The sequence below is a fragment of the Vitis vinifera genome, chromosome 3, assembly GCF_030704535.1.
Source record: "Vitis vinifera cultivar Pinot Noir 40024 chromosome 3, ASM3070453v1".
Lineage (NCBI taxonomy): Eukaryota > Viridiplantae > Streptophyta > Magnoliopsida > Vitales > Vitaceae > Vitis > Vitis vinifera.
The window spans coordinates 13,278,011-13,293,538 of NC_081807.1; the positions used below are offsets into that span (position 1 = coordinate 13,278,011).

General features: G+C 37.9%; 1 protein-coding gene across 5 annotated transcripts in view; it reads left to right on the forward strand.

The window, feature by feature from the left end:
- LOC100266027 (CSC1-like protein HYP1) overlaps window positions 1-15,528 on the forward strand; it is a 62,519-nt gene that overhangs the window by 12,142 nt on the left and 34,849 nt on the right. For 4 of the 5 annotated variants that reach the window (XM_059736013.1, XM_010646878.3, XM_002269890.5 and 1 more), the window contains 4 exons: window positions 1,019-1,174; window positions 5,696-5,759; window positions 6,033-6,242; window positions 14,551-14,742. In XM_059736013.1, coding sequence (XP_059591996.1) covers window positions 1,019-1,174; window positions 5,696-5,759; window positions 6,033-6,242; window positions 14,551-14,742 — 622 coding nt within the window. The remainder of the gene's footprint in view (window positions 1-1,018; window positions 1,175-5,695; window positions 5,760-6,032; window positions 6,243-14,550; window positions 14,743-15,528) is intronic. The other variant, XM_059736014.1, reaches the window with a different exon arrangement.

A 15,528-nucleotide genomic window follows, 5' to 3' on the forward strand; every position in this document is an offset into this window, starting at 1 on the left:
ACGAATAATATTTATTTTCCCTTTATATTGGTCTCACAAAGCCTTCTATATTGGTTTCAACTTTTTTAAAAAGGTTTTTTGTTTTTTAAGAAAAATTTCAAAATATGAAAATGATGTTTTTACTTTTTTCCATTTTTTTGAGCTTAGTTTTCTAGAAAATTAAAATAAAAAATATCATCCAAACATATTTGTAAACTTGATTTTTGTTTTCTTTGAAAATAAAAACAAAAAATGGTCTAAAAAAACAAACCTTGTAATAATCAGTGATAGCTCTTAAAAGATACATTTCAAAAGTGATTATGAAGGTTTCAAAGGTGATTATAAAGATTTGAATTTGATAGAATAATTGAATAATTTAACATATATATAGGGATGGAAATAGAACGGGCTATCCCATCCCAATCTTGTCCCGTTTATTTATATTTATTCTCATCCTTGCTCAAAAAAAAAAAAAAAAAAAAAAATTAAGTGGGGTAAGGTAGGACGAGTATTGAAAATTCCCATAACTATCCTGTCCCAATTAAAAATTTTCAACACTTTTCAAAATTTTTTAATTTTTAAAATTTTAAACTTTATTAAAAATAAATATAATTTTTAAATAAAAAATATTTTAAATATTTATAATTTATTTTTATGAAAAGCAATATTTTATTTATTTTTAAAAATTGAAAAATGAAAGAAAATCAACTAAAGTAATTTTTTATTTAAAATTATATATAATCGGGATGGGATGGAGCGGGACAAAGTCATACCCGAACCCTCCCTAAACCCTTCTTCCCAAACCCGCCCGGAACTCGTTTGTCTTTTATCCTAAACCCTTCCCATTAGGAGTGGGATTGGGCAGGTATTCGGGAAAACCTGCCCCATTGCCATATCCCACTGCCATATATACATATATATAGATGGCACCTCTTGATGTGTGTTTGTGTGTATTTTGGATTTGATTGATAACAATATATATATATTTCATCATGATACATCTTCATTCTTGCTTTTATTGGCATTCTTTTTTTTGCAGTTTCAGAGTATTTCTGGTTGCTGGGATTTTAGGGATCTTTGTTCTTCTTCCAGTGAATTGCGTGGGAGATCAGCTTAAGTCCATAGACTTTTCTGATTTTTCAAATAACTCGTTGGACTTATTTACCATTTCAAATGTAAAGAATGGCTCAAAATGGTAATTACTTTAACACTAGATCATAACATGTTGCAGAACTAGAATGAAGTTATTGTGAAATTTAGAATGTTTGGGATGGTAAGGAGACATGGGCTGACAATGCAGTTAGTGGTAGGCTTCTATGACAAAAAATCAACTTGACTAAAGTGCTTTATCCCATTTATGATTGAAGCAACTTTTTCTTGTGTGTTAAAGGCACGAGTGGCTAGAAATTTCGGCAAGTATATTTTGTACTTTGTTTCTTATGGGGTTTCACTAGCATTGTCCATAGGATTATATTTTGCATTACCCATTTCTTGTTTTTCAACAATGAAACATTTATATGTAGTTTTATCTTATGTATCTTAATAAAAAGACAATACCATTATTCTTTGAAAAGAGACACTTTATAAATGAAAGAGAAGGTAGGTTGTTAAAACAACAAAAAGTGCCAAGAACAAAGAGAAAACCTTTATTGTAAAAGACCATAATGTTCTCTTATAAAGAAAGATTCTTCAACCAAAAGAAGCACACAAAAAAAGAACCAAAAATGAAAGACCAACCATACAGTAAAGACAAGACAAAAGAATTCCAACCATCCTGCAAACAAGTGGTTGTGGTAGCATAAGTTTGATGGCTAGTGTTGTATAATCTAATAAAGAAGAAACAATCTAACTCAAAAGAGTTTGAGGTTTAATGTCATGCAAAACCATGCCTATTCCCACACATGAGATAACTCACACCACTATATAATAGTGAATGTAACCAGAAGTGAGAAAGAACGGATAAAACACTGCTTTCTTAATTATCATACTAGAAAATAAAGATATTACATTCTGATATATAGACTAGGTTATCCAACCATCTCCTTTGTTCTAGGAAACTGAAAAACAACCCTAACAATCTGGAGGATTTTTCAAATTCCAAAACAACCAGATATAACAACCTGATTCAAATAATAAAACCCTATGCAAATAATAAAAAGAAATAAAATAAATAAGATAATCTCTAACTAATCAGATCTGAATAATTTGAATTATTCCGGACTCTTCTACAGTGAACGTTATTGAAGAAAGAGATTGTAGACACAAAACCCTAACTCAAAAGTAACCTCATGTTGCCTTGCTCCCCTGGGTGTCAATATTCTCTTACATATCTATAAAACTTATATTTGTATATACCTTGTGTAGGGTCTCATGTGTTTTATCCTCATGATCTAGGCTATACATATAGATATTCCTAATCCAATTCCATAATAAATAAGGAATTCTACTTTCACAAGGAAACCTCAAAACAAGACTTCGCCTTTATAAGAATCTTTTTCATTAAGAAGTCTTATGTAGATAGAAGTCCGAGTCAAAATTGTCTGAGGGGGCTTGTTGTCACTACTTGGCATGAGGAATGATCCTACAAGATTGGAGTTTCTTAAGAATGGATTGAACCGCCATGGGATCTTTTTTTGATAGGAAACCGCCATGGGATCTTAGAGGGTGATGATTGCATGAGGGTCAAACAATAGTAGGGGGAAGTGTTGTAGGCATTGGGATGGGGATGGATCTCACTTATGATGGGTAAAATAGTGAATTGCCTCTGTTCAGTAGATTTCTGGGACTGGATACAAAAGGGTTGAAAAAGGGTCCTTTATGGAGCAAAGATAAGGAGGATAGCTTTCTCATCCAAAATTGAAAGTGAGCTTTGGAAATTGGAATTTTCATTGAAGTATAATGGTACAACAAGAAAAGTGGGGAAAGGAACGGGAAGTAGCAACAAGGGGTGGGAACTAGCTACGCTTTCTTAATAAAGATTATAGTTGTCTTAGAATATTAGAGTGGTTAATGACAGGAAGAAACATAAGGTAATTAAGTTCTTGATACAAATGCAGAAGGCTAATATGGTTTTCTTGCAAGAAACTAAGGTGCGAGAGATGTCGTTGCAATTAGTGAGAAGCCTATTTGTGAGGAGATTTCTAAAGTAGGGAGTTATGGATGTTAGGGCATCAGCTAGTGGTATAGTGGTTTTCTAGAACAACTAGGTATTGGAGTTTTTAGAAACGAAAGTGGGATCCTTTTCAATTTCCTATCATTTTAAAAGTTGTAGTGATGGTTTTATAAGAGTTTGTGGGCTTGTCCATTAGAGGGGGAGAATGGGATGATCTTTGGGCAGAATTGGGGGACATTAATTGGTTGTAGGATGATCCTTGCTATATTTGTGGGGGTGGGGAGCTTTAACATGGTCAGTTATCTGGGGGAAAGGAGGAATTGTGTTAGGATAACCTCAGCAATGAGGAAATTTTTGAAGATAATTAAGGAGCTGACCTTGCAGGATCTCTTGTTGAATGGAGGGCTTTTGATTTAGTGTGGAGGCATGAACATTCAGTTTATCTTAAGGCTGGATCAACTTCTAGTGTCATAAAATTGGTAGGATCATTTAGTGGGCATTTACAGAGTAATTTGTTATGTCTGATTTCTGATCACATATGTATCTTGTTAGATAGAGAAGTGAGAAGGGGAAAAACTCCCATTAGATGTGAGAATATGTGGCTTAAGGTGTAAGTTTCAAGACTTGAATAAAAATTGGTGGATGAGCTACATGTTCAGGGGCTTCTGTAGTTGTATTTTGGCTTTGAAATTGAGTCTTCAAGATAGACTTAAAAGTTTTTAAGGGGTTGAGGTAAGGCCTCATCTTCCATATTTATTAGTTATGATGGAGGCTTTTCGTTGTCTTCTAAAGGGGTTTCATTTAGGTTTTAAGGTGGGAGGTGACGAGATGGAAGTGTCTCACCCGTTGTTCTCTGATGACACTTTTATTTTTTGTGAGACATGCATAGATAAAATATTTTGTCATTGTTTGGTTTTTTTAATATGGTTTGAGGCAATTTTCAGATTGAAAATCAATCCGGAAAAGAGTAAGTTAATTCCAATTGTGGGTATTACTAATATGGAGCAATTGGTGGTTGTACTAGGGTGTTGAGTGGGGTGTTCCCTTCCATGTATCTGGGTCTCCTTTTGAGAGCTTCCTACAAATTGATGGCAATCTTGGATGTGGTGAACGTGGGGTGTTGCACTCCTTGTTTCTGAAGACTATTCCATGACTGGAAGTTGTTGGTGTTGAAGTGTTCCTATTGAGATCATAAAGAAAATTGGTAAAGAGGGGTGTTGAAGATAGGTCGGTGTGGATCGTTGCAAAAGTGAAAACTTCTCATTTGGATCTTATTATTCTTGGACGGATTATGGGAATTACAGCCTTTTTCGGCAGATGTTATTTGGAATCCATTGGTTCTAACTGAAGTGAGTTTGTTTTTTTGGTGCCTAGGAAGCAGTTTGGAAATAAATTTTGACCATGGATAAGTTGAAGAGGAGAGGATAGACTTTGATGAATAAATGTTTATGTGCAAAGGTCTTACTTCACTATGCCAAAGCAAGAATCCTATGGTAGCTGGTTTTCTCCTTGTTTGGAATAGTACGGGTGCAAAATTCTACAGTTAAAATAACACTTCTAGTTCTCATGGATCCTTCATCAGGAAGAAGCGGAAAAAAGCATGGAAAGCTACTCCTTTGTATTCGTTTTGAACTATGTAGAAAGAGTAAAATCGAAGGGCCTTTGACAATACGTAGCTCTTAGATCCAGAGCTTAAAAGGGGTTTAGAGGTTAGGTAGCAAGAAAGAGGAGAATGTTTTCTGTTTCTCTCTTCTTGTTCTTTTCCTTGTGGCACCCTTGTGTATGTCTTGTGTATAAAACAACCGTCAAAATCTCAACTACATTGAACCTCCAAATCAAAACAACACTAATAAGGGAAGAAAATTCCCTGTAACTCACCACCAAAATCCTACCTATAGGGTTTAAGGTTCCTCTTAAAGCCTTGGAGAAAATCATCATATCAAGAATGCTCCTCCAGCTGCTGACTCAGCCCCATGAGGAGAACTATCTTTGTCACAGTTTGTAGTAATAATGCAACCAAAAAAGATGGGGTGATGCTTCTCACACTTGCTGTATGAGATGTATTTGTCATGGCTAATGGCCCTATAAAGGTTTCCTATTCTGAAGGATGTTCTTGGTATTTGACCTTCTTATTAGCTACTAAGGAAAGATCCTTATTTTTGGTGGGACCTTTATCTTTCAAATAAATTTGATTGAGGGAACTGGAATCAGGTTATCTCTCTTGGAAAGTATAAAGAAGAATTTAAAAGAGAACAGTCCATTTGAGTTCAAAGATCTACATCTTTCAAACAGCAAGAGCAATCAAACAACGTATTTAAATAATTTTTTGGGTATTCTTTCTAGAACTTGAGTGGCATTTTAGGCATTTTGGCATGGAGAATAAGTTTCTAGTTTAATCAAAACCTTGAAAGTAGTGTACCATATATTTCATTTTGGGTTGATCTGCGTGCAACCAAACTACACATCATATTCTTCAAGAATTATCTGTTTGTGCATTTCTTGGGAGAGGGATCTCTGATTGCATACAGAATAGAGCTTTGTGTTGTGCTCTTGAATTCAAGAAAAGTTTGAAGAAAACCTTATTAGTTTTGACCTTTGTGGCAGGTTATGGCTTCACTTCTGCTCTGTATATATTGTCACTGTATGGGTCTGTTATCTTCTTTACTATGTAAGTCATATCTTTATGCAGTTATACTGTGATAATGTCTTAATTCTTTATTTAACAGGATTTGGTTATATTTAAGCCCTTATCCCATTTATATGAGATGTGAGTGTTATTTATTTATTTATTTTTTACATGTAACATGATTTATTAAAGCAATGTGGGCTCTGTATTTATTTCATCTTTCTATTGCTTGTGAGTTTCATAATGCAGATAATATTTTCTCTTTACAGTTACTAGTTTGTTGAACTTGGTGCTGAATGGTACTTGATTCTGCAGGAATATAAATATATTTCTTTGAAAAGGATCGCTTACTTTTATTCATCCAAGCCACAGCCACATCAGTTTACTATCTTAGTTCACAGTATCCCTGTTTCTGCTGGGAGCAGTGTTGGTGACACAGTTGAAAATTTTTTTACCGAGTATTATCCTTCTACATATCTATCAAATGTGGTGGTTCGTCGAACAAACCGACTTCGGGGTCTTATTGTAAGCATTTTCTTTGGAGTTTTTATTTTTATTTTTTTAGATTTTAATTTTATTTATGAAAAATACTTATAGCTAAATTATTGGAAAAATCATGTCGGCTAGTTCCAATGAAAACTTAGACAAGTTCAGGTTTCTACAATGAAGGCAGAAAAAAATCAGTACTCTGATATCATGTTTTTTTTTTTTTTTGATAGGAAATGACAAAGGAATATATTGATAAAAAGAAAGTACAAGAGAAGGATGAGGAATCCTCCCACCAAAGAAAAACAAAACTACAAGGAAACAAATGTGAGAAAATACAAAGTAGAAACAAACAACTGCTCTAGGTTAGGCTAACCCATTGGAGTTACACACCGCTAACCAATCAAGATGTATCACATTAAGGGGAATCCCCTTAGAAACCTTAGAACAAAAAGCCCAAAGAGAAGCAAGGAAATGAATCATGTCCTAAAGGTTCTCTGAATTCCTTGTTTTATCCTAAAAAATCCTTGCATTTCTTTCCTGCCACACCACCCATATTAAAGCGATGCACGCAACTTGCCATAAAACAATCCCTCTCTTAGAAGATCCAAAACCATTAAAATTGGTAGATAGCATGTCAAAGATGCTCCTAGGAGGGACCCAATCTGTCTTTGTTAACTGAAATAATTTGTACCACAACCCCATCGTTAGAGAGTAATGAAGAAAAAGATGATCTACTGTTTCTCCATACTTCATGCACATCATGCAAATGTCGGGACTAAGTGCTTTGTAGGGTCTTCTCAACTGTAGTATGCCGTTAGTATTTACCTTCTTGTGAGCCACTAACCAGACAAAGGACTTGATTTTGAAAGGGACTTGAGAATTCCAGACTAACTTGGTAGGGAAAACTGAAGGCAAATCTATAAAATTGGGATAAGGCAAGAAAGAAAGATTTGACTGTGAAAAGTTCTGAAGGAGATAAAAACCAAGATCTCATATCTGGAACCGAAGGTGATAAATGTAGATGATCAAGAGACCGCATGAGACTTTCTAAGTCTTCTATCTCGGAATCGGAAAGGTTACGGCGGAAGTTAAAGTTCCAAGAGAAGGGGCGAGTGGATCCGAGAATTGAAGAAATAGGAATGTTTTTATCCGTGACTACTCTAAGTAGTCTTGGATAACAGACCCCCAGAGGTTGATCCCCCCACCACAAGTCTTCCCAGAACTGAATTCTTTTCCTATCTCCTACCATGAACCGAGTAAACTTGGAAAAATCTTGGAAGACTTGTGCAATAGCCTTCCAAGGACAACGATGTGACCATCTAACAACAGTGTTGGCATCCTAACCATTAGAGTGTGATTCATAAATGCTTAAAATGACCTGATGCCACAACGCTGAATCCTCCCTAGGATACCTCCACAACCATTTCCCTAAGAGAGCGAAATTCCATAAGGAAATCCTTCCGAAACCTAATCCCCCTTTCGTCTTCGGATTACACATTACATCCCAGCTAACTAGATGATCTCTTTTGCCTTTCCCAACCCCAGGCCATAAAAAATCTCTTTGCAACCTCTCAATTCTTGCTGCCACGGAGGCGGGAATCTTAAACAAGGAAAGGAAGTAACAAGGCATATGAGTGAGACAAGATTGAATGAGAGTTATCCTGCCTTCAAAAGATAAATACGCCTTTTGCCACCCATCTAATCTGCTCGAGATCCTCTCAATCACAGGATCCCAGAAGCCACCAGACTTGGGGTTCCCACCCAGAGGAAGACCCAGGTAGAGTATGGGCCACCCAGAAGCCTTACAATCAAGCAACTTGGCCAACCTATGAAGATGATTCTGACCAAGGTTAATGCCATAAATATTACTTTTGTCAAGGTTAACCTTTAACCCAGAAATATGCCCAAACACTAGCAAAACACTCTTGAGAGTTAGCAAGTCCTCTTCTCGAGTACTAGAGAAGAAAATGGTGTCATCTGCAAATTGTAAATGGGACACCCTTGTTTTGTTCCTACCCACCCTGAAACCCTCTAAGGCATTTCTTTCCTCTGCTCTCAATAACATCCTGCTCAATACATTTGCTACTATGGTGAACAAAAAGGGGGATAAAGGGTCTCCTTGTCTTAAACCTCTAGATGCCTTAACCCACCCTTTAGCGTTTCCATTCACTAGGACTGCAAAAGACACCGAGGACAAACAACCTCTCATCTATTTCCTCCATCTAGGATTGAACCCCTTTTTCTCCATCACATGGTCATAAGCCTTTTCAAAGTCAATTTTGAAGTCAACTCCTTCCCTTGATCGTTTTTTCTCATCCACTATCTCATTGGCTATGAGAACTGCGTCCAAAATTTGTCTCCCTTGAACAAAAGCTCCTTGAGTGGAATGGATGGTTTCATGAAGTATCCCTCTTAAACGCCCTGCTAACACTTTGACTATAATCTTGTAAAGAGTTGTGATCAAGCTAATGGGTCTATAGTCTGATATCTTCTTTGCCATGCTTTTTTTGGGTAACAGAACTATGAAGGACGCATTAGTGCTTTGATTAATAATCCCGCTCCTGTGAAACTCATCGAACACTCTCACTAAATCCTCCTTAATCACATCCCAACAATCTTGAAACACTGCAATGGTAAAGCCATCAGGCCCCGGTGCTTTATCCCTATCCATCTGAAAAATGGCCTTAGAAATCTTTTCTTCAGTAAAAGGGGATTCCAACCTAGACGCACTCTCTCCAGATATAGGGGACCAATCTAAGCCTTCAACTCTCCAAGACTCTCTAGAAGGACTAGCATAGAGCTTTTCAAAATACCTTAAGATCTCCTCTTTGATGCTCTCTGAATTATCCAACATCGGACCTCTTTCATTCTCCAACACCTTGATAAATTTCCTTTTTCTCCGTCCGTTAGCCACTTTATGGAAAAATTTTGAATTACAATCCCCTTCCTTAACCCATTCCACCCTAGCTTTTTGTCTTCAATGAATTTCTTCCCTCAAGATCAACTCCTTTAACTCCCCTTTCCTTAAGGCTCTATGGATTAAAAGTTCAGGGGAGAGACCCCCTTCTTGCTCCATGGAGTCAAAGTTAGCTAAATCTAACAAAATGCTTTTTTCCCTTTCAATTAGGTCTCCAAAAGAAGTTTTATTCCACTCTTTCAATTTGGCCCTAAGGAATTGTAATTTCCTCATGAACTTGTGACCTTCCCACCCATCTCCTTGAAACTCCCTCCACCAACTTCCAAAGCTCTCCTTAAAACTAGGATGTTGCAACCACATATTCTCAAACCTAAACGGTGTTGGGCCCCACTTGAATGGATTGGTTTCCAAGACTATCAGCCAATGATCCGATGTCCATCTAGGAAGAACTTCTTGAAGACTTTGAGGGAATAATTGTTCCCACTCATTTGAGTAGAGAAAACGGTCTAATCCCTTGCATACGGGATGCTCTTGCATGTTTGACCAAGTGAATGATGCTCTCTTTAAAGGAGGATCTATCAATTTGTTTTCTCTTATAAAGTTGTCCAAGTCCTTCATGCTTGGGGTCAAACTAGCACCTCCCAATTTTTCTGAACTTCTCCTTATGACATTGAAATCTCCGCCCACACACCAACATGGGGAAGAGAGTCCAAAAATGTCTGAAAGCTCCACCTAAAAATCCTTCCTAAGCGTTGTGCTATTTGGGCCATAGACGGCTGATAACCAAAACTGTACGCTTCCATCCACTGCGAACTTGACTGAGACCGAAAAGGAACCTAATACCACCTCCTCACTGTGCAATTTTTTAGAGTCCCAAATGACCAAAATCCCACCCGAAGCCCCGCACGCTGGAAGGGCTGCCCATTCCTTATTTCTGGCTGTCCACACATTACCCACAAACCTTCTGTCACACTTTGCCTTTTTTGTTTCCTGAATCATCACTACATCCGGTTTTTCAGATCTCAGAAAGTCTTTAACCACCCTTCTCTTTTTCCTTGAACCCAACCCCCTGGTATTCCAACTAATTATCTTCATGGATTAAACACATGGACCCTAATCCTCCAAACCAGTTCCAACTCTTTTCACAAACCTTTGGAACATTTGCTCTTCCTCCTGGAGTATACTTTTATATCCAGAGACTTTAAGACATTGCGCACTTTTGCCATTTTCTTAGGGGATATTCCATCTATTTGGAACTCACTCGATAGGGAGCCCGCAGAAACACCCTGACTAATTGTAGCCTAGTTGGAAGGTGGATTTGTTTTAGGCATCAATGGGTTAACACTCTCGGTCAACTGGTTAGGATAAACAGTCTGGTTCACCTCCAAAACGAGGTTAGGGAAGCCAACACAAATTTGACCCACAGTACCATCGTCATCTTTTTGAAAAAATATTCGGAGTTCTCACGGTTTTCCAAAGGATTCAGAGACTGAATGTCTAAACTGGTAAGAATGGGGGCAGCAGGACTCAAGAAGGAAGAAGTGAAACCACAAGAAGGGGGAAAATAAGACGAGGGAGACTGAAAAGTTGAAGACGGGGTTACCTCCAGATTTTCCGCGACCAACAATCCACAATTCCCCATAAATCTTAGCCCTTTACCTCTGATTTTTGGCGTAGAAGGCAACACCATGACTGCTGAGCCATGAGGATCGGACCCCACTTGGCCCAAAAATCCTTCCTTATATTCGTTGGAGTAGAAATTGTGCAGGGCCGCTTCGTTTTTTGACGTCGAAGCCCCTTCCCCAGAGCGATTCTTTCGGATCCTTGGATAACGGAGAGAGAAGAGAGGACTCGCACTAGATCCTCTTTCCACCAGATAATCAGCCCCTAAAGCCTCAACTTTTGGGTTCTCATCGATGTCTACCTTGTCCTTCTCGCTCAAAAGAGGCTCGCTGCGACACTAAAGACCTTGTCGGCGCTCAGAGCTTGGAGGGAGAAGGATAGACCACAGCTTCTTTGAAACGATCATCGTTTTCTTCTTCGCGGGACTACTGGTCTGAGCCTCAAGACAGTATCCAGAAGCTATTTTCCCCTTTCTCGCTGTGGGCGAATCATTTCCGGTTCCTGACGACGTCTCCGTCTCAACTAGGTCTTTTCCTCTTGGGCTAAGACGGGCCTTTAGATTTGCAGTCTGCTTTTTCAAATGTTGAGCCAATCTTAGATAGAGGCTGGGCCTTCCTCTCATAGGCCCGATAGTCCTCAATAGCGGAGGCCTCATCCCCTTCGGCCCTTTCTCCTCCCACTTCCTTCTTCTCAACGGGCCCATCGTCCGTTTTATTTGAATTCGAATTGGGCAACGACTGTACCTGCTCTCCCTTGCTACGTGTCCCCTCTGCAAGAACCACAACCATACCCCTTTCTCCCCCTTTCCTCGTTCTATTATCCTCCCCGACACGGCATCTACCCCCAGCTGTTGATTTAATTTTCTCCACCCGCCTTCCTCCACCTGTCCCCGTGTTAGATGCAAAGGCCTCCCGAGTCGACTCGCCCTTTACGCTACCTCTCTGAAAGTCTTCTTCTCCAACCACTACAACGATAACTGTAAACACCCAATCCCCATCTGTCACCTCGAGTAAAGCTGGGAGGACTGACCTGTCTTTCATTGCGATTCTTACCTTCGCCTTGCTAAGATCGGACAATTTTAACATTCGTCAATCAATTTCAGTCACCGTCCCCTATTGCTCTACTATTTTCTTCAAATGTACCTCAGACCAGAGATGAAATGGCAACCCCCGTAATTCGATCCAGCCTCTTCTGAACTTCCCCTCTATTTCCGTATTTTCCTTCGACGACCATCTTCTCATCTGTACTGAAATCCTTCCCTCAACCCGTAGGTTCCTCAAGTCTTGGAGAAAGAGAGCTTCCTTTATTGTTTCGACGAAAAAAACTCCTTTTTCGCCTGAGAATGGTACAATCGTGACTACTCCTTTCTTCCCTAATTTTCTTGCCACCACTTGGCTAACCTCAACCCAGTTAACACTATCCTCAATGCATTCACACACCACTGCGTGCGCCCACCTCCCAATAGGAACAAGGCCGCCTCCTCTTGGTCCTTCGCCACTGACCACTTTTGCGAAAGACCGATGTAGGGGACCCACGTGACTTTGTGAGAAACTTTCCCCTCTGTATTGCCTTTCTTTTTCGACTGCATTCGACGAGAGGACCACCAACATTGAAGACAATGCTCTTTTAATATTCTTCCATCCTCTGCCCTCCTCGCCCTCTGGAATAATCAAATAAGAATATTTTCTTTTGGTAGCAAACTCCGAGATCCTTATGAACCTTCCATGGTCGTTGAAGCCAACTTCCATCAAGTGGGCACAACATTTTCCCCTGAACTTTCTGTTGAAACCTAGGTGACCCTTCATTTCTATGGCTTTCGTCAAATGTTCGATCATCCACCCGACTGCTTCCTTTTCAAAACCTAAGATGAAAGTAGAGCCTCTACTGTGCTCTGTGATTGAGCACCAAGTTCCTCCGTGCTCGCCTTCCAACCTAACCGAGAAGGTCTTCCTCTCCACGAAAACCTTCACCGACCTTACCATTCTCTCTTCAAACTCTCTGTTTTCAATTATTCCAGGCAGGTGGATTGTGCACCCCTATCATTTGCAGTTTTTAGCAAAATCAAATTACTCTGATACCATGTTGGAGAGTAAAAATTGGAATACTCTTTATTATCATTTTCAGAAATTACTTTTGGTGCTGTATACACTCAATTATAAACAAGAAAAAAGGAAGTAGACTATCAAATTTAATCTCTTCTCAAGAATGCTGCCAAATCTAAGCTTTTCTAAACAAATTATTCAACTATTGCTATGCATAAATGGAGAAGAAATGCAAGAAAATAAATCATTATACATGGAAACAAATCAACCACTAATTTAGGAATATTTGGACAAAAATATACTATTAAAGAGAATATAGTAATACTATTTCATATTCAAGCAGTGAGAATTTTGGAATCACAGCAGGAAGGCCTTAATTAAGCAAAAACTAGAATCAGCCACCAACAGCAACATATTCTAGGTCTTTTTTTTTTTTTTTTTTTATCAATACAGCAACATATTCTAGGCCTTATGCTTCAACAGTTGACAAATCATCAACCGAGACTAATTGGTGCAAATTTTATTTACATCAGTTAGGCACAATGGTCTTCCTTGCAACCACCAGTAGATATGAGGTAGGAGGATAGAAGAAAGAATAAAGAAAGTAAGAGAAGAGAGAAGAAGAAGAAATGGTGGATATGGAAAGAAGGGGCAGTAGACCAGAATCAGACATGGATTTGCTCTAATAACATCTTGTTTAACCGAGAAGGAGAAAATAGCAGTCAACATCAGAACATAGTTGGCTGGTAATTCCTGTATTTATAGGATAATTCTTGTAATTCTTGTCTTGACCATGGTTACTAATAATGGAAGCAGATTTGGGAGGCACACTGCAATACTGAAGCTGAAAAATAAAATGTCCAAAATCATTGGTGAAACATGAAATGCAGAAGTACTCTGAAATTGAAGGAAACTTAAACAAAACTCAATGAGAAAATTTATCTATCCAAGTATGAAACCTTGAACAAAATCTTAATGAAATTTCAGTCTAAGTTTCAAATAAAATCTAGATATGCTTGTGCGTTTAAATTTAATATTTGTCTAGTTTTTTAAACGAAACCTTTGGGTAAGGTCAAATAAAAATTCCATCCTTCTTTTCAAGTCTAGTCATCCTTCCATTTCCCCAAATTCTCAATTCCCCTCATGTTATCTTGGGTAACTGAAAGACCACTATGCAAAATCATGCAAGCAACCTAATAGTGCATGAAACAGCTATGATGTGGAATACTGAGATCTAATTATTGAGTTTTTTGAACATCAAGTTAGCCTCGTCAACTGTTATGCCACCTTACTTGGAGAGAATACTGTGATTTAAGAGGGTTATAAAAAATATAAATATTTTATATCATGAACAAGACTTGCAAAAGCAACCACATGGATATTGAATGAATCCTTTTCATTTGGAGGATTGTAATGCTGGGGCCTAAGATTTGACATTGTTGTATGATTTTGTAGTTACTTTGATTAGTTTGTAAGCATCATAATGTTGAACTTCATCTTCATGATTAAAGAGAATTCTCATTGGAATGCTACAAAACCAACAATAAATCTATCTATGAAGCTGTAGCATGTGCATGTAAATTTGTCTCTATTTTTTTTCATATCAGTGCGGATACTTTTAATCCATGTATTGTTCATTTCTGGAAGTAAGTTGCAGAGCAAATGGAAGGCTTGTTTTGTGGTTTGCATGCCTAAATAGAATCACATACTACATTACCTTTTTGGTATGCCTTGAGTTTAACAACTGTTCATCCTTTTCTAGAATGATGCAAAGAAATTGTATAAAAAACTTGATCGCTTACAATCAGAGCCTAATCAACCAAAGCTTAAGCGAGGTTGCTGTTTTGGGCTGTTTGGCGAGAAGGTTGATCTTGTGGATCAATATGAAAAGAAGCTAGAAGGTCTAGAGGAGAATGTAAGATTGGAGCAGTCAGAGGTTTCATTGGCAGGGGAAGTATGTAGACTGTTTTCTTATCTTGTTTCTTCAATTGTACACATATTTTCTTATCTGAATTTTTGTACTTGCAATTTTATGCAATATGTGTGATAAACAAAGTGATTCAACAGATTGTGAATAATATAGTGCCTCAATGTGTGCTTTTCTTGAGATCATATGAAATGTAAACTTTATAATATAATCATCTTCCATTTGCAATAAACAGAATAAATTTGTGTTGACAAATGCCTTAATTTCATAATGTAGTGTTCACCTTTTAATTCGTTAAGAAATTTCTATTAGCAAACATTCTTATAAAAGAGGTTCCCTATTTTTAGGTTTCCTTATGGAAATAGGATTCTTCATTCACTAAGGAATTGGCTTCCTGTATAATGCGAGGAAATACTTATTACAAGATGGATGTAGGCCTGCAGTTATACAGCATATATAGAGACATGAGGGAGAGATGGGAGACACCTAAAGGACCTAGTAATATTATTTCAGGACTTAGAGGTTAGGGTGAGGGTACTAGGGGTAAGGGAACATAAGGTTGTTTTGATGTTTAGGTTTTGTATGTGCTCTCTTTATGGATGCATTTATCTCTTTATGTGCTCTCTAACAGTTTTTGTCATATAAAAAAACATTTATCTTGTTCGCAAATGTGGGCATAGTTTCGCCAGATTGCATCAGAACCCTGTGTCTCTCTTTATGTATGCATTGACATATCGTTCATGTGATTGTACAAATTGTAATGTCAAAGCTTCCACTGCCACAATTAATCAGTATGACATTAGGTTAAGAGCA